At 41.3% G+C, this 19,525-nt stretch overlaps 1 protein-coding gene across 1 annotated transcript; it reads right to left on the reverse strand.

The window, feature by feature from the left end:
• Nucleotides 1-2,835: 2,835 nt before the first annotated feature.
• stard10 (StAR related lipid transfer domain containing 10) lies at nt 2,836-19,085 on the reverse strand. Its single transcript, XM_008301374.1, has 6 exons — nt 18,279-19,085; nt 9,315-9,462; nt 9,079-9,182; nt 6,156-6,273; nt 5,567-5,619; nt 2,836-4,023 (listed from the first exon to the last, which is right to left on the reverse strand). The coding sequence occupies exons 1-6, from the start codon at nt 18,435-18,437 to the stop codon at nt 3,817-3,819; spliced, it is 789 nt and encodes a 262-aa protein (XP_008299596.1). The 5' UTR covers nt 18,438-19,085; the 3' UTR covers nt 2,836-3,816.
• Between the last annotated feature and the right edge of the window lie 440 nt (nt 19,086-19,525).

Consider the following 19,525-nt stretch of genomic DNA (forward strand, 5'->3'; position numbering starts at 1 on the left):
CTTTTGCCAACAATTCATTTGAGTTGAGTTGAAGGTTACATTTTTCTACAATTTTCAGTGTGAGAGTATGCTTCTGCAATAAAAAATTTAATTTATTTTAAGGCTTTTAACACATCTTAACCAGGGGTGCCAATAATTATGGAGGGCGCTGTATATGCTCTTTTGCACTTTTAATAGAGTATTTATTTTATATTGTATAGCTATTCTATTATTTATATCACCTTTTAACTTTTTTTCTTGGACTGTGACCTTATTAGCTGCTGCAAAGATGATACCAAACCAAATTTCATTGTATCTCTTGTACAATGACAATAAAGCTTCTTTTTCTCCTTCTTCTCTATACAGACACAAACAGCATGTACATACGAAATTAAATAGAAATAAGTGAGTAGAAGCCAACAACATCCAAGTCAATGAGCCCACCAGCTAGTAGGAACAGGTAAAATACACTGCAACCATGAATGGAAATATTTCTGAACAGATATCACTACCGAGGTGGCGTTGATGTGGCATTCAGTAAACCATCCAGGCTGCTGCGCTGTTAGTTGTACGGTCCCACAAGAGCCAGAAGAGGGCAATCACTCACCATCAACATGAACATAAACAGATTCCAAAATGCATTCAGTTAAAAAACGATAAAGAGAAAATCACATTTGCAGTAGGAAGAGTGTGTTGCATCTAAATCAACCTTAAATTATTAAAGATTTCATTTCAGCTGCAATAAAAACAAAAAGTCAGCTGGATAAAAGAACCTTGACAAGGCTGGTATGTAATAAAAGTCATAGGGTAGGGCAAATTGGAGGCCTTAACTTCCCAGTCACACCATACATCATGACGTCCTGGGAGACTCCTTCCAGCTGAAGATATGCCACTTGTTAGAGAATGAAAAGGTCCCATTTCACTGTGTTCTGTCAAACCTGCAATGTTCATCATCTTTTTTTTTGAAGGGAAAATATGTCTATTAATACGGCCTTTGTGTATCTGTGAGTGTCACTTATGTGATTCAATGTGCCGGGCTTTCTCATGTCACATTCAGGGGGCCTGTCGCCTCAGAAGACATGTGAATAAAAGGGTAATATTTTAGCTGTCAGGAGCCTGAATTAACAATGCATTGACTCTGTGACGAGTGAGTGACTTGGCAGTATGCTTCTCATTTCACTTAGGGTGAAAGATTACAACAGGGGGGGCCACTGGGGCAGAAAGATTAGCATGAGGGAAGGGGATGAAAGAAGGAGAGGAGAAAACAGGTGGTTGAATGCGAGAAGTGGCAGAGAGAGAGAGAAAAAAGCGAAGATGAAGAAGTGGGAAGTTAAAAGAAACTGAAAAACAGAGCGAGGGCAAGAGACTGTAGAGGAGACAGAATGGGACAGGATGCGAACAAATGAGGGTGAACAAATGACTGATTGAGAAAGGGGGAAATTGAGGAGAGTAAAAAAAAAAGAGAGGAAGAGACTGAGAAGAGGAGGCTGGAAAGAAGAGAGGAAAAAGTGATGCACAGAGGAGGATCAAAGAAGAGGAAAGGTCTGGATGAAGAGAGGATGAAAGAAGGGATAGGAGGATGAAGGGATGGAAAGGAGAGAGAGAATTGAGGAATAAGGGGGAGAACAGAAGAGATGGCGGGAGAGGAGATGGAGAGGAGGTAGGGTGGTGATGAGTCATCAGCAGGCTCTCAGCCTCGGTGGGCCGGGTTGCTGTGGGGGTGGCAGTGTGACACATATGCAGAAACACACACACACACACAGAGGGTTGCTGGCCGTCATGCTGCTTATATGTCTCCTCCCGCTGCGGAGGCGGGTGGAAGACAATACAGGGGATGCCACTGGGATGCACGGCTCACGGCTTCGCACTCGCAGCCCCTTTTCCCTCTGACACACACATGCACATAATGATGATGACTGGACAAGAGGCCTCATTAAGACTCTGAGGATGGATGGATGGCGACGTGTAAGTGCAGATGGATAAACAGTCAATACAGCTGTAGGAAAGAGAAAAAAAAAAGACAGAAAGGAAGAACACCTCATGCCTTTTTGCATCTCTTGCATACACTTTCCTTCATCATTCATACTTTATTAGGTGGTGTATATGCAGAGGCGGATGTTGTAAAAAGGGAACAGACAGAGAGGAAGACATGCAAAAAACATGGGCCTGGTATTACATATACTCTTGCAATGTTCCTCTTATTTAGGCAGACAGATGGCTTCATTGGCTTTTAATGTTTTTCTCAGCTTGTGGACCAGTATGTTTAATGTTATTTATTTGCATGTTTGAGAAACTCCCTACATGTACACATGGTGCATTTACAGTATACCACACACGTCCTTTGTCTAATCCTACATGGAGAAGAAAGGGCGGACACCCTGCAATAAATCACTTCCTATGTGACATGCAAGCTCTCGTCATTCTGTCTCTCTCTTTGGTGCTGAGTCGATCTCAGAGTTGCCATGCCAACAGATTGGGGGATTCCTAATTCTGATCTAGGCCACTGCGCACACACACACACACACATACGCCACAAGTGCACGAACGCATGCAGATCAACAAACACACATCCGCACTTCCCAGTGAGTAAATACAGTTTATCAGTGGGCTGCATGTGATGGTGTTTCCCTGCACTAACCATGGCAACATGGTTTCAAAATCAATAGTTTTGTGTGCGGCATGTCACAGAGAGATCGTGTGAATGAGAGCAGATCAAACAGTTAATCAGGTCACCGATTTCTTTACACCTACTTTAGCACAAACACAACCATGTGAACTTGCAGGCAGCAATGCAAAGAAAGGCAGTGACACGTTTACACTACAAACATGTAGGAAAAAGAACACTCAGATCACTGATGAAATTTGAAAACCTTTGTAGGAATCTCTGTTTAATTTTTAAACTCTACATACATTCATACATCTCTCAAATATAGAGGAGCAGACAGTACGTGTGAGAGTATATCTGTTTGGGTGTTTGTGTGTGTGTGTGTGTGAGTGTGTGTGAGAGAGAGAGAGAGAGAGACAGGGATGCAGGTTGGGTTAGCTGCCTTCTGCACACCTGCATATTTCTTATGTGCTTACAAAATGTGATGGAGACACATAATGCAGGACAGAAAGACACTTTGGGCACAGAAATACACACTGAGTCTGCATACATGTCTGAGTGCATTAGTGTTGTGTAAACTAATAGTGTGTGTTTGACATGTGCCCCATCACGGGTTGCAATGAAATGCTAGATGAGCAGCTAAAAGAGGACCGTAGTATTTTAAAACGGTCATGTTTCGAATGACAGAAAAGTTAGGTCAGGTTAGTCTGTAAACATTTTGGCATTAAATCTTATTGAAAATATAGTTTGCTATATTAACCTGCATTGGTCCCAATCAGAAAACATCTAATCCCTTGAACATACAGGAAAAAAAAAGTATATTTACAGCCACTGATTACACTAAATATTATTTCATAGCCTTGTAAAAGTACGTATTCTTGGAGGACCTTGTCAGTGACTGGGTGTGTAACTGTGGGTGCATCTATGCTGCTCGTTTATATATGTATGTCTTCATACATTATTTATGTAGTAAGTAAGCATGTAAGTGTGTGATTGAGTCGGTGAAGTATGAGTTTGTGCATGAATGCTTCCATACGTGTGCCTTTTGGTTTGCCTGCGTATGCATGTGCAATATGGATGCAAGTATGTATGTGAATGTACAGTATATACACACACATACTTACAGTCACAAATGCATACGCGTAATTATGGATGTTTATCAGGTATTCATGTATCCCTGCATTACTGTTTGTATGGACATATGAACGTGTGTGTGTGTGTGTGTGTGTGTGTTAGTCGCTGTCCTCTCTCTCTTGGGTCTCAGGCAGTGAGCTCTCATCAATATTCTCCAGGCTCTCTGCACGCTGGATGCTGAGCTCGGAGAGTGGGATGCTGGGTAATGTAGTCTGTTCAGGGTAGAGCCAGGGCTTGAAGCCAGGGTTGTGTCTCTGCTTCCAGTCTTGATACTTCAAGCAGGCTTTGTTGATTTTCTTCATTGCCTAAAAAAAGCAACACAGGTAAACAAGAAGAAAAGGACAACAAGTGTTTAATTATTTTTTTTGATTCGCGCTGACCCATAACAAATTCAGTTGACAGAAAGGAAATGATGGAGCTGACTGCGAGAAATTATTTGTGCTTGAAAAGTTTGCCAATATTTCTTTTTGGTAAATACTGAGATAAGGCGGACTGGGCTGAACTCAACAGATACAGAGGACAGAAATAGTACTCCAAAAAAATAGAGACAAACATGGATGAGTGACAGGATAAATGGAAAGAAGGAAAGCTGTGAGAGATATGTATAAAAGTGAAATGTGGGTAGAGAAGCCAAGAGGGAGATGCTGGGAGTTAATCTTGTATGGAGCTTTAAGATTACATCCAGACTAATGCATTTTCATGTTAAAGTGCCATTTCAAAGCACTATGCCCAAAATAATCATAGTCCATACTGCTTGCACACCTGTAAACACATATTATAAGAGCATTCATGTATACTGGGCATGAGCCAGGGTAAATATGGAGCAGAGGGTAGGTTGCTTAGTTGTAAAACATTCTACAAAGGAAGAAAAAAAATGGCAAAAAGCAAGACTAGTGAATTATTTGCATGGACCAATGCCAAGGTGGCGCTGTTTCTGAAAGTAAGTAACACAAGCTGATGTCTTTGCTGTCTTCCAGAAAAGGGTAACATCATACGGGTGTGCCAGATAAGGGAAGGACACGTAGCAACTAATAAGAGCCATTCATGTAGCAAATATAAGTGACTGCATCATTGTTTCCAAAAGTGTCCCTTCCAGGTCAAAAGATGTCAGTTGCCAAATTAAAATGGGGTCAGCAGCATTTTTAAAAGTCTGTTTTATGGGTATTTGGACACCAGAGTAATGTGGCTGCTACCTGGAAACATAGCAAAATGATGTGTTTCAAAACAAAAACATAAATGTGGATGCAAGAGGCCTGTTCTCATGTCGGGAATCATCAGGTACTTTCACACATTTCTCATCGTGTCAAAGGTAAAAGAGGAACCGCATATATATATATATATATGTGTGTGTGTGTGTGTGTATGTATGTATGTATAAAAGGACGGCCAATGGTTTAAAATTAGAAATGTTAACACTATTTATATCTTGACATATGAATGATAAGTTCTCCAAACACCGAGTGAGAAAATTCTTCCTGGATTCATCCAGTTGAAGCCATCAGCATGGTTATTTTCGCGGGGATCTGCACATCCCACTGAGCTGCTATTTTCTGACACAGCCATCAAGAGACTCCTCCATCCCAGGGTGTTCTCTAGAGAGTCTTTGCCCTATTTCAACAAACATGCACACACCCTCAAACAGACAAATACATACAGTAAACAGCCTGAATCTGGAATGTGTAGAAGAGACTGTACTTTTTTTTTTTTTTTAACATGCATAAAAGGTCTGCACATTCTCATTGTGTCAGGCACTGTGCTGTGTGCAACCTCAAGGCACAGTGTTTGGATTAACACATGGACAAACACACGACACGCTCACAGAATCTGTGTTAATCTGCACATGACTTACACGAGGAGCGAGTAAGTGGGAAGACTTGTTGACAACCCACTTGGGTAACGATCCTGTAAAGAGAGAAAGAGAGAACACAGTAAGACGGATAAAAGTGTGAGAATCAAAGTGAAAGAGAGCACGAAGAGGATGGCGAGGACATAAAAGAGGGATTGAAAGTTTGCTTTATTGCATTTCATGTCACTGGCATCAAAGTGAAGCTTAGTAAGTTGCTTCTCACTGCACCCAGATGGCTTTCACACACGTGGAAACATACGAATTACCAACGGGTAATTAAAGAGATTTGGACAATCAGCAATTGCACGCATGCAAGCAAGAGTAAAGAAGTGAATTAAAGGAAGAATAAAGGAAACAGAGCGAAAGGAGGAAGAGGGACACAGAGAGGTGCAACAGTGAAATAGACTGTCCTTCATATGGTTACTATGACAACTCATTTTGACATAAAGGCAATGGAATGAATAATTCATAGAACATAGAGCATGCTTTAAGCACCTTGGTGAATGTACTGGTGTGTTTCAGCCTTTTTGTGCATGACTGTGTGCTGTGTTTGTCCTTGTGTCCTCACTGCCGGTGTAAGTGTGTTACTTACCTCGTGGATCTACCTGGGCCATATAGGTGAGAGTACAGTGATTAGGTCCCTGGCTTTGAATCATGTACCCCGTCTGAATGGAAACAACGCGCACCATGTCCTTTTTAGGAGGGTATTTCTGTGGAGACAACACAGTGTTAGCCAAAGTTACTCTATACGTCAGTGTAAACGTCTTTCAAGTCTTACCCACATGCACCCACAAGCAGCGATCCCAAGAAATTATTTTCTGACGTCAGCTTCATGTGTACAACAAGGCTCTTTGTGAATGTCTATCAAGTGGTGTTTCAAAGGTTTGCAGGGTAGACACTCTGGGGATGTTTTCAAGCTGCCAGTCAAAGCGATTTTCTGCTTCACAGTCACATTTTTGATGTAAATCCAGTCACCGCTCCCCGTTGAATAACATAGCAGCAAAGGCCAAATATAGCCAACTATTTCACTGCTCGCCCCTTTGACTACATATCTAAGATTTTTATTCATGGTAATGAAGTACAGTACTGGTTAGTCTGTATTAATTAGGACAGGCACAGTGCAGAGAGCCTGAGAAGCACACAGAGCAGCAGCCAGCTATGAACCGTTATCAGAGGAGAACTTCAGATAACTGCTTTATCTTTTCCCCACTTCTTGACTCGTATTTTTGGCAACTGCACTTCTCTACTAAGAGGTTACACTACAGGAATTTCTGCTGACAGATATCATGAATCAGCTTCAGGTTTCAGGAAGTCAGATTCAGCATAGAGATAATGGTTTTATAGCAGGAACTTCTTGAAACATCCACAGCACCCGAAAACTCCCTGTATCCCTCTTACTAAACTTTGTTTTTTTGGCTTTCGTTCAGACAAAATAAACATATTTAATATACCACTTTGACATCTGGTAACTTGAAGTTGCCATTTCTTATTTTTAAAATTTGAAACATAAGTAACAAGTCACATGGTCTACAGCCACGCTAGCAGCTCTGTGAGGCTGTACTTACTCATAGTGAACTAATGCAGGCTGACAATGTTAACAAGATGACAATTAGCAGGCATACATGTAGTGTTTACCATCATCTTAGCATGTTAACACTAATTACACAAAGTGCAGCAGAAGTCAATGGAAACGTCATTAGTTTTGTGGGTATTTGGTTGTAGCCGAACAAAAATTTAATGGGGATACATGAAAAGTCTGGGGATCACTAAAATTCTTAGCCATATTCTGGGCACAATCTGTCGTAAATTTCACCCACACAACATCAATCAATCAAGTAGTTGTTGAGACATTTCCACATAAGCCAAACCAGCGAACAGGCTGATGGATTGGACCTGCTATTTCTGGAGTCATGCCACCATTGTGGCTAAAACAACATTCTCTACATCAAATAAAGTAGTCATTAGTAGCCATTAGTGGCCATTAGCTGTTGCCCTAATATAAATATGTAGCTCTCTCATGCAAGTACGAATGAGACCCTATCACAATCTGTCCAATTGCATGTTGTGCAGTGGAGCACACCACAGTTAATACACACGGCAGGTGGATGGCTGAAAAGCTTTGCATATTTATGACTGAATAACAGTTGGTATTAATCATGCGAAAGATGAATAATGAATGTAGTAGGAGATACAGAAAAGGTGGACTGACTCCTGCTGGTGGATGCATGAAGTCACCACTTTACCAAGTATCAACATAAGCTAAAATCTACAAGCAAAGCCCTCAAGTTCATCTGATTATCAAGAGTGACCTTGGTGTATCACACACACACACACACAACACACACACACACACACACACACACACAGTCTATTATGTTTGTAACCACTAATTGATGCAGGAATGCGGAAGGCGAGACGGAAGTCAACAGCAAAGAGTCACATGAGAGGCCTTATCCTTTTGTAAACATATATTAGTGAGCGATACTGAGAATGAAAAACGGAGAGGGAAAAGAGAGAAACAGAGACTGGGGACAGACAAAGAACAAGACAGAAATGAAAAGCAACAAAAGACTTCAAAATGAGAAGAGAGACAGAAAAGACTGAGCGAGGGACAGCAGAAAGAGTTTATTGATCAGTTGATTGTCAGAAAATTTGTCGATTTTCTAAAAAATGCCAAACATCATTGGTTGCAGCTTCTAAGTTGTGAAAAATTGCTGCTTTTCTTTGTATCGTGTAACACCAAACTGAATATCTTTTGTGAACTTTTTTTTTTTTTTTACCCTTTTACGACATCTTAAAAAGTAGTAAGTAGTAATAAGTAGTAAATTAATCCGTACAGAAAATAACTGGCTGTTGTTTCCCTACAGACAGGTTATGAGAACATGCTTTTTCATAAGACGGTTCTTCCAGTTGGACAGGTAACAAGGAAAGAGACAAACAAAAAGCCAAGGTTTCAGGCCTGATTCCAAACTAAAAGTCACACACGTGGCGTTCTTTAATCAGTATGTTTTTTTTTACTGATCGTTGGCATTCAAAGAATCAAACTCTTAAAAAAGCTAAATTGGAAGCTGAACTGAAAACACAATACGTTCAAGTAAACCATGCTAACTACCCCAAGGTTAAACTAAAGCATTGCTGCCATAGAGTACACCTATCATTCTTTCAGGTAAAAGCATCATTGACAGGAGGTATGATGATGCTCTCTCTTTGGAAATGTACCAGAGCGTCATTACTGTCTGGATGGACTGGTTCTGTATAAGATGAGTAGAATTTTAAAACACTAGTACACACGCAACTTTGCATTGCTGCCTTACCACAAAAATCTAGGGCTGTTTTTATTCAGCACAACACCCAGAAGTGTTTATGCTGGCTCACCCCACTACATGCTCATTTCAAAATCAGGCGTTTGTTTTCGCAAAGCACCCATAACACCCATATAGGTTATGGTGACTGAGCAGAGCCATGGCTGGCTGAGTGCCGACCCTGTGTGTGTGGGTTTTTCTGCGTATACTCACAGGATGTTTGACAGAGTAGTTCATGATGATGTAATCTTTCCCTATTGGCAGCCAGGAGCGAAGTGTGATGACATCCCGATTCCGAAGAGGCTTCGGACACTTCCCTTTTAACAAATAAGATAACGCTCGTGAACAATGTGGCCTTGCTGTTGTGTCTCTGCTTCCCTTTAAGCCTCAAATGAATGCAGATGAGATGTATTAAACTGTACATGTTTACAAGTGAGTGTGAAACATACATGAGTAGTAACCAACATCTGCGTTGACCGTAAGTTTCCCGATGTCGAAGGTCTCAATGACGTTTGAGTCCCATTTCTTTCTGTACTCAATGTCATGGAGAACATCGTACATAGTCTCAGCTGACACGTCCTTACACATCATCCGACACTGAGAGAGAAAGAAAGAGAAAAAGATTGTTAATTTTTCGCCAGTAAATAAAAAGCGCACAGAGCCCACACACACTAAAACCAATTTATGGAATGTGTATTTACCATACATGACTAATGCATAAGCACCAATCACGCAGTACTTCACATTTCATAGCTCTGTGTCTCTAATGCGAGCTATGGACAAGGAAAATCCATTAGATTTTAATGAAGTTGCGTCCCATAAATTCAAAGGGAAACACTGTGCCATTGTTGAAAAAAGCTACAGAGTTTAGATGTATTCATGCTGACAAAGGTAAATGGGAAACAAAAACAAACTCTAAGGAGCACATCAAAGACCTGCAAAAAAAAAATGCAACATACATATTCTGGCATGCAAACAGAACAAATAAATGCAGGTTTTGGAAGATCCTGCACATCATCAAATTGAAAGAAACACACATATAGATTTGGCGACTGATGTGTAAATGATAAGACATCACATGGTTGGAGGGTGTCAAAGAGCAGAGAAAGAGACAAAGTGTGTCTGTGAGAGAGACAGAAAATTAGAAGAGATACCTCTGGCTATAGATGAGTCATTACTAGACCTCAGTGCTTAAATGGAAAACAACACATCAGTTACAAGACAGACAGAGGCAGACACGCATACGTCAAATGGTCGGCGAGATTGAAGCAGTAGCAGGACGACTAAATGCTGAAGCCAACACGTCTACTAATGTTTACTAATGTCTACTAATGTTTATTGATTTTTGAAAGAATCCCCCGAACATTCCTCCTCCAGGATTGATAATGAAGCAGTGGAGCAGGTCAGCAGTTACAAGTACCTTGGTGTTCACCTTGATGACAAACTGTCTTCTACTATTCATGTAGATGCTGTGTGCAAGAAGGCTCACCAGCGTATTTATTTTTTTAGGAAGCTGCAGAGTTTTAATGTTAACAGTTCTTTTATGCGAATGTTTTGTTTTATTCAGTCTCTTTTAACCTTTTCTTTTATTTGCTGGTTCGGCTCCCTCACTCTTAAAAACAAAAATAGACTACAAGGTATTGCTAGACTGTGCGGAAAAATAGCAGGGACTAACCTAAATAACTTGGCAGCCCTACATCAAACCAGGTTACTAGCCAAGGCCCGTTTAATCACCACAGACCAGAGCCATCCCTTGGCCCACTGGTTCCAATTACTTCCGCTGGGGCGCAGGTATGTCCTGCCAAAGTGCAGGACCAATAGATGTAAATTTTCTTTTGTCCCTGCTGCTATTTCCTTGTTAAATAAGTGATCGGTCTTGTTTTTCTCTGCTGATTATTGTTGTTGCTGCCTGTGTGATTGTGGCAGTGACTGTCTCATTGCTGGCTGCACAAAAATTTTCCCACGAGGATATTAAAGATTTTTGAACCTTGAACCTGCTGTTTGAAAACAAAAGTATTTATATTACAAACTTGGTACAATAAAACACACTCAGAAGGTACTGCACTGATTTGGGATCCTAAAATCTACTTTAAGAAACCTTGAATTAAATCATAGCGATGCATTTTAAAGCAAAACCTAAGAGCAAGTTATCATTTATACATCCATATCACAGACTGCTGATGTGTGTGTTCTTGTAGATGTGCTGCTGCTTATTAATGAAACCGTGGGGATTCCTGCATGTGTTCGGAATAGACAGCGCTACACCCCAGGAAAAGAGAGAGGTCTGCAGCCCGAGAGCAAAGGTGTTACTACAGTTACAATCACCAGAGGGAATAAGTCTTAATAATAACAACAGAGACAGAAAAGAAGGAGTCATGTGAAGACAAAAGAGAGTGATAAATACAACAACAACAAAAAACAGCAGTGAAGGATGAAAGACACAAAGAAACACTTAAAGCAAGTGATAGACACAAAGAGACAGAAAGAAAACCAGAGCAAGAGAAGAAGAAGAGCACATGAAAAAGAAATGGACCAAGTGTACTGTAGTCGTCTGTCCCAGATGATTTTAACTCCCATTACAAATCAGTCCAGAAGGTTTAAAGCTCAATCTGAACTATCTTCCTTCCCTTGTTCCCTGAGGGCTTAATTTAAGAAAATGATCACCAACTTCACTCTGCATTTGGCTGCAAAGCTGTTTCAGTGGGAGGTCTCTTCTCAGTCTTTAGTAACAATAGTTACAGTTAGTGAAATACAATTTACTTACCTTTGGTGTAACAGCACAAAATGTGCCCTGACCATTTCAAATCTCGTTATCTAAATTGTTCCTTAGATATGGATCAATAAAAACCTGCACTAATAGTCACTGATTAGTTACTCTGTCATATAAAAGAATAAAATAACAAACCACAGTCACATTGACAGCCATGTGAGACTGACTTTAGGCACAGCTTGCTTTAGGGTAAATGCTGTCAAGCAGGTATAACATTTAGCGTGTTCAGTTTAGCGCGGCAGCATGATAAGATTTGCTAATTAGAACTAAGCACAAACAGGCATTTGTTTTGGATAGACCGAAGCGCTGGAGACTCACAACTTTGACTCGATGTTGGCACAAGAGGAGAAGCTGGATGATTGCCAAAGCTATTAAAGTTTCATTGATCGAATATAGACTTTTAAAAAGTCACTTTGAACATTTATCATAAAAAGCAGTTTTTCACTTTCTTGGGAGTTGGGAGTCTATTGAGAAGAAAAGAACTCATCTTTTCAAAGCACCTTTATAGGTGAAGACCCAGAAGTGAAGTTAATTGCTCTGAGACCAGATATATCATTAACTCTATGTCCTTTTTTACTTTACCGCTACTGAATCCAAATCAGATGTGTACAACAATGTCAGTGTGTGCACTGTATCTGAAAGCTACGTGCACTTGTTGCAACTGAGTGAGCCACGGCTGTTTAAACAAACTTTAGTTTTATAGTCCTTAGACAAAGACACAGGCTCACAAGGGCTTCACAAGAGCCACATGGTGAAACAAAAGATATTGAAAATGCTAAATTGAAATGACATCCCTAAACACAGAACCTACACTGAGAACAAGTAAATGTAGAGTGAGTGCAGAGATCAAGGAAATACAGAGTGAATGCTGACAATAAAACAACAGAACAGACAGAATACAAAACACGTGAATCTGATGCAAGTGAATCATCTGGTTTCATCTCATCATTATGCTAATCAAGGACATAAAGGAGCTCTTCAGTGGCTCTTTAGAAGGAAGAATGAGTTCTGATTTCACGGTCAAACACTAATACTCAAACTATGCAGAGAAATTACCTGATAGTTAAGTAATTTTCATGGGTAATGGATGTTTTTTTCCACTTTGGACAGCAATCAAAAGTAAGTAAGTACAGTTCAGAAGATTTGAGGGCAGCCAGACAAGAAGTCACGTAGAAGCCAAACAAAGTTGCATGCAAGATATGTGGTCACACTACTCAGCAAAGTGTGAACTCTGACGATAAGAGCAGAACTGTGTTGAGTGAAAGGCACAAAAAGAGCCTTAACTGGTTGCAACACTATCACAGAACTAAAAACCCACACGAATACAGTGAGGCTTATGGTCACTCCTATCAGCAGCTAAGTTGTTCAATTAAACTGGTTTGCATGTCTTTGAACAAACAAACACGCAAAGTTCACACAGAGGAGAACACAGCTGAGAAATTCAGGTGGAGTCAGAAAAGACAGATTTTTATATGTGGGTTTTTTCAGAGCTTGTTTTGTTTGGCATTTTGCCTTTACTTTGATGGGAGCTCCACAGAGAGACTGGAAATGTGGATAAAGAGCACCGGGGAAAGACATGCAGCAAAGGTCCGGTCGGCTGGGAATTGAACTGACTCACTCAGTCGGTTCCGAGTCACTGCTGACAGCATTTGCACCCATGTGGTATGCACCCTAACCACTCCGCTAATGGGTTGCCCCAAAACATTTTATATATCTACAAAATCCTACAGTTGTGTGTAAACTTTGCAAACATTTCAGTTGACTTTACTTTGCCAGACATATTGTTCCAACATCGAGGATGAACGTCCCCGCTCTGTTTAATACAAGCTATAGATACAAACACATTCTCCTTGGTACCATTTAATCAGTATGTCCATTACTTAAAATGTTATGAAAGCCCCTGTGATTTCACTTTCACTCAAAAAGTACTATCGGAAGTACTCCTACATTTTGTCTTATTTTGAAGAAATCACCTCTTTTTTTGAGTAGCAGAATGACACAGTAAAATATTACACTGCAGCAACACTGTTATACAGTTGTATTTTGTAGTAAGAGCCTGTTCTGTAGCACAACAGCCAAATAAATCAAAAGGGCAGATACAGTGCATGTATGATGACTAAGCAGTGGTGGAAAGTACATCTACTCAAGTATGATAGTGAAGTACATTTTTGTAGTTCTTCACTGCACATGACAAGACAACTTCCATTTTTTGCTATCTTCTATTCCATTTATCTGACAGCTAGAAGCTATCAACCCATAGATTCAAGTGTCTTATAGCATATAAATCCGTTACAATGAGCGTGGTCTTAACCAGCCCCAACATTAAAATGCTGCTTCCACTTTCATGCATCAATACCACTGCAGTAATCTTCTATATGTTATAATACAACACTCTTAAGGGAGACATCCTGCATAATGAGTACATGTATTTTGCGGCTACGACAGCTATTAGTATTAAACAATCATTAAACGTGTGGTTTCTACTTGTAACAGTTTCCTTGACATAGTAGTTTCCAAAACTGTGAGTGAAAAAAAAAAAAAAAAAACATCATGGGGAGACCAGGAGGAAAAACAGTCTGTCACATTACAAAGAGTGGCTCACTGGCTGCTTAAATGTGATTAGTGATTGTAAGAGTCATCTGATACCACTCTGCCTAAACTAATGAAATGTCAGTCTATCAAAGACAATAGTTTAAACCCTTTGGAGTGTCCTGTTATTATCAGAAATTATTTTGTGAGTGTTAAGAGGAAGTTTGTAACATACAGAATGGGGGCCCAAAACACACAAGAGAGATTGCGTGAAGATTTCTGTTAACAGATGCTTCTGAAATTTGGGACTCTCCATAGCGGAACTACAAAAACACATGACAGGATTTTCAAAATAAAGAGTGCATTTACTACACATGCCATGTTTGATGTATAAACAAGAAAATAAAGAAACTGCAAATGTTAAATTCATCATTTCTACAAAAGGCTACTATAAACAGTGCAACAGTACTAGTAAGGCCTCATGTTTGATATCCGTGTGTGTGTGTGTGAGTAGACAGATTGGCAAAAGACCAATAGGTCAGAAAAGACCAGAGAGAATAATGGATGTGTTGTGTCCACAGGCAAACTGAAACAAGAGTAGGAGGAAGAAGGAGAACCAAATGAAAAGGCGAAAGACGAGAATTGCAGGGAGCAAAAGACGTTCAGCGCAGAATGAAGGCATAGAGCCAGCGAAGTACATGTGTGCGTAATTCTATTACGTACTAATTCAGTAAACTCAACAGATGAAGCAGGGAGTCGGGCAGGGAGAGAGGCAGGTGAAGTAGAGTTCAGAAAGATAAGACACAGATGGAGGGAGATAAACAGGCGGGCACATAGGCACACAAACAATAGGTGTGTGGGGTTTTTGTGATTCTTTTTCTCCGTGCCTTCATGTCTACACGTCGCTCGCTGCCCACTCAGAGCACCCGATGACCACTGACCCCTGCACGTCCCACCCACTCCACCCACTCTTCATTCTCTCCCTTATTCCCTGTCTCACCCACTTCCCCTGGCACTTTCTTCCTTTCCTCGCTCCCCTCTTCCAAGCTGTCAACTCCCATCATTTGCTCCTCTGGGGTGCTGATATATGATTGCAGAAGACAATTATGTGAAAGAAACTCGAGGGGGTGTGCATGTGTGATTCAGAGCTGGGCTTCCCTCTGTGTCAGCACAGGAGAAGGAAAAGCCCAGGAGTGAGTCTGCAGGTGTGTGGGGGTTCAGGGTGGGAGGCAGGGTCAAACTATTATGGTCAATAAAACCACCTACGAATTGTGCGCCATATGTGAAGTCATGTGCTGACTAATGATATCATAGTGACAGTTAATGTGACTGATTACAGCTCTGATTACACTGCGATATATAAGTCATTATTGATGAATATGGCAGGGACGATGATCATGATGATAATGAGGCTGATGATAATTAGATCACTAATGATAATTATGATTGCCAGCCTGTTCGCTCTCTCATTCGTGCGGATATACGTGTTTTTTTCTTTACCACTCTGAATGCTACAGCAAGGAGAGAGGCGCACACAGGCAGAGAGAGAGAAGTGAAGTCTTTAAAAAGTCTCAATACTCTCATTAATCATTCGACATGCATCAGCAGAGATGCATGCTTTTATTCCGTCTATAAATAGAAGAGCTGTATCTGTGGCATCGCTGATTGCCCAACCCGAACACACAAACACCTAAGAGTATGAAACATACACATCATCAACCATATTGACTGCAATTAATGTCATCATTTTACAAACAGTTCCAGGGTGAAAGATTAATGAGTAACTTAGGCTGAAATAAAGGGGGGAGATAAACAACAACGCACAATGCAAAAATCATCTGCTGTTACTGTTATATTTACATAAAGATAAAGTGCCAGTTACCGACAGAAGCCCCACCCAAGCTCCAACTGTGTGTCTGTGTGCACTTTCTACTTCTCACTGTTTGCAGTCTGCAGCTGTCAGGAGGAAACACACCTGTCCTGCATGTAAAAGCGTGAATAAGCAGATCCCTACCCTCTGCATACACACACTTTAATCCCTGCTGATGATGCAGACATGATGCACCCATCCTTCAGCACACACAGGAGATACTCTGAGGAATCACACAGGCAAATTAGGCTACACGATCTTGACTTGCCAACACACACACACACACACACACACACACACACACACAAAAACTTGTGTCACAGGTAAAAAGATAGATAAAGGGAGGCTGAGAAAAGCTCTCTGCTTTTGTGGCCCCTGCAAATGAAGATAACACCCCTGTGCACACAGACACACACCCATGTACACACACGTCGACTCTTTATTTACTAAAGCACCTAGTGGCTCACTGACACTCTTTGGACCCGGATACAACAGCAGGAAAGCACGCACATACACACACACACACACACACACACAACTACACAAAGGAAGATAGGTTTCATTTCTGTCTCTATGTGCATGCGAGGAGGATGATGTATTCTAGTAATCAGATTTTCAAATCAGATCGATACGTAAGGGTTGAAATGTGGAAGTATCCTTGCCAAAACTGCCGGCGGTGAAGCCAAATGTGTCTTAAGGTGAAACTGACAGCACTATAAGAGGTTCTGAGCCAGCTCGGAGCCAGTTAAGCACTACATTTACAGTCAGTCAGGTTCCCAGCCAACATCTGAGGCTATAAGAGGAAGCTGTAGTGTGCACTGGCAAAGCAAGCTGCAAGCGTAACTGTGATTTAACAACATCTTTGTTCCATTTCTTGATCATTTTTACAGTTTCCGAGGAGCCGAGGGGCACAATGGCATCCGTGACTTCAATTAAACTTTAACTTTGTTTCTTAATGTTTGCAAATTCAAACTATTTCTGTAATCATGTATTTCTATTGAGAAAAAAAAACTACATATGTGCTTTGAGGACACTGAGTCTGTGACTGTGGTCAGATGTTATATATTAGATGGTACGCAGCAGCTTTGCCTTATGATGCCTCCATATAAACTTCAAAGACAAACACTCATACTTGAGACAGGCTGCCACGACTGCTGTTTAACTTGATAACAAAGTTTGCTCATGGCGCACTTTCACATGCCTGTCACATCACCTTACCTAAACAACTGATCCACACAGAAACGACTACATTTTGCCACCTGCTGCACTTTCTGTACTGCACCATTTGATGTCAGAATACTAAAAACAACAAAAGCCCGCCACACATCACACAGCGCCCAAAATAATCTGGTCATTAAACCCACAGATAGTAGGGGTCGGTTTAGATTTTTAGATTGTGAAAAGCAGCAAGTCCTCAGATTTGAAAAGCTGTAACCAGAGAACACAATAAACCAAACTGATTTTTTTTTTCTATCAGCTTATTATCCAGCTGACTCCTGTTTTGAAGCCTTGTCAGTTGTACTGTCTATTGTAATTTTTCAAGCTTTTCTTCACTTCCCTGTGTGCTAAACGGATGCCAAACTGTAGCAAATTTAATTCCACATTTACAACAAAGTGACATATTAAACTCACCCTACATGGTACAGTTTCGCATAAAGACTTGAAAATAGTTAGACTGGCCGAGGGGGATGTGTCTCCAGAGAATTAAACCTGCCCCCAGTTCTCACTTCTCTTTAGTATGGGGACTTCTCTCATAGTGTGCATCAGATATCAATTCACATGTCTACTAATACACATTAGCAAGGTTATGTTCACTAAAGGTTCCTATACCCAAGGGTCTCCAGGTGAGCCATAACCATCTTATTGGGACATTTTTGTTTGTGTGCGTCCTTACAAAGGGACAATACACAGTGTGCTTTGTCATTTTTGCTATTTGTGGCCAGTATAAACCTCTGCAACTACAATCAGACCATGCAGCAAAAAGCAGCGGTTAAAGCATGTCAGCAGTTTAACTCATATGGGAATTTAGAAAGCACACCTCCCTGCCAACTGGATTATAAAGCAGGGTTTTATTTCGCCCCATCCCCTTTGTGTTTATGCTGCTGCCACATGACCATGTCCAATACTTTCCATTCCACTTTGACGTTCAATAGAAATGCACCACAGTGAGCACATGATTATTTTTTTCATTAATAAAACAAAAACAAAAACATATATTTCATTACCTGTGGGGTATAGCCTCACCTTAATTTTGTGGACAGACTTTCCCTCCTCCAGAGCCTGGGTCCACACCACGATCCCCCCCTTGCTGTGGGTCATACTCCAGCCCTCTTCGCAGATACACTCCGCCTTGAAGCTGGCGAAAGCCCGGTCGTCCGGGATGGTCACAGTCTGTGCAGACATGGCTCGTTACCGGGAGGAGACACAGAGAGGAGGTCTAGGAGACTCCTGGTGAGACGGAGAAGCTAAAAGAAACCGAGAGTCAACCAAAAATGTCCTCCTCTTCAGTGGAAATAAGTTGTCTAATTCAATTTCCTCTTTGGGAGAAGCTTTTGCAGGCTGCGTCTTGTGATGGTGTGTGTGTGTGCGCGCGTTCAGGGAGGTCCAATAACCGCAATCCACCCTGCACAAACTAATGAAACAGAGGTGTACGCACAGCCTCGCACAGGTGAGAGCGCCCGAAATAAGGCAAAAGAAGTGCGGGAAAATGTTTAGATGATCGATTCAAATGTTTCTTTCAAGCCGATGTCGGTGGTAGAATAAGTTTGTGTCCGCTTCGGCAGTCCTCACAAACAGCCGCTCTTCACACAAACCATATGTTTCTGCGTTTCCGCTCGCCACTCTCCGTTTCTGTCTTTTCCCCTCCGTCTCCAGCTTTTCGCTCTCCTCCTCTTGGATGTCTCTCTGCTTCTGCCTTCAGCCGTGATCCTCTATGAGCTTTACAATAATGTGCACAAGCTCTCCATCGCTGCGTCGCTGCTGTGGCAGGTGGTGGAGGGGATGCGGTGAGGAATAAGAGGAAGAGGGGAAGGAGGTGGAGGGAGAGAGGAGGAGGAGGAGAGATCGGGCTGCACCGGCAGCAGGCGATGCAGCGACAGCTACCGTGCAAGCGCCTCCCTGTGCTGCCTTCAGGTGCTTCTCGGAAAGCTCACCTCCCTGCCCTGCGGACATAATCCTAATGTTTTATTGAGAAGTATGGAGAGCTGTTTGAGCATTTAATCCATGTCCTGCTCATCAGTCATGACTTTCCTCCACTAGTTAGATCTTTTCCAACATTAAGTTGGCTTTTTTTTTTTGACAAAAACTCTTACTAGCTATTCTTTTTCAGAAACTGGTGGCACTTCTGTCCAACTAGTTCCAACAGAGGCCTTACTGGTGAACCGAGGAACTGTAATAATGGCACCAAAATCCAAACTAATCACCTTTTTTTGACACATTTGTGAAACTCTTGCTAGTTAACGAGTGAGTTGCAAAAACTCTGGCACTAGTCA

Source organism: Stegastes partitus, unplaced genomic scaffold (assembly GCF_000690725.1).
Source record: "Stegastes partitus isolate 25-593 unplaced genomic scaffold, Stegastes_partitus-1.0.2 Scaffold35, whole genome shotgun sequence".
NCBI lineage: Eukaryota > Metazoa > Chordata > Actinopteri > Pomacentridae > Stegastes > Stegastes partitus.

Coding starts and splice junctions, on each gene's coding strand:
- stard10 (XM_008301374.1), bottom strand. CDS start 18,437: ATGTCTGCACAGACTGTGACCATCCCGGACGACCGGGCTTTCGCCAGC. Junction 9,183..9,314: donor AGATGTTGGTTACTACTCAT/GTATGTTTCACA, acceptor ATTTGTTAAAAG/GGAAGTGTCCGAAGCCTCTT. Junction 5,620..6,155: donor GGCCCAGGTAGATCCACGAG/GTAAGTAACACA, acceptor CTCTCTTTACAG/GATCGTTACCCAAGTGGGTT.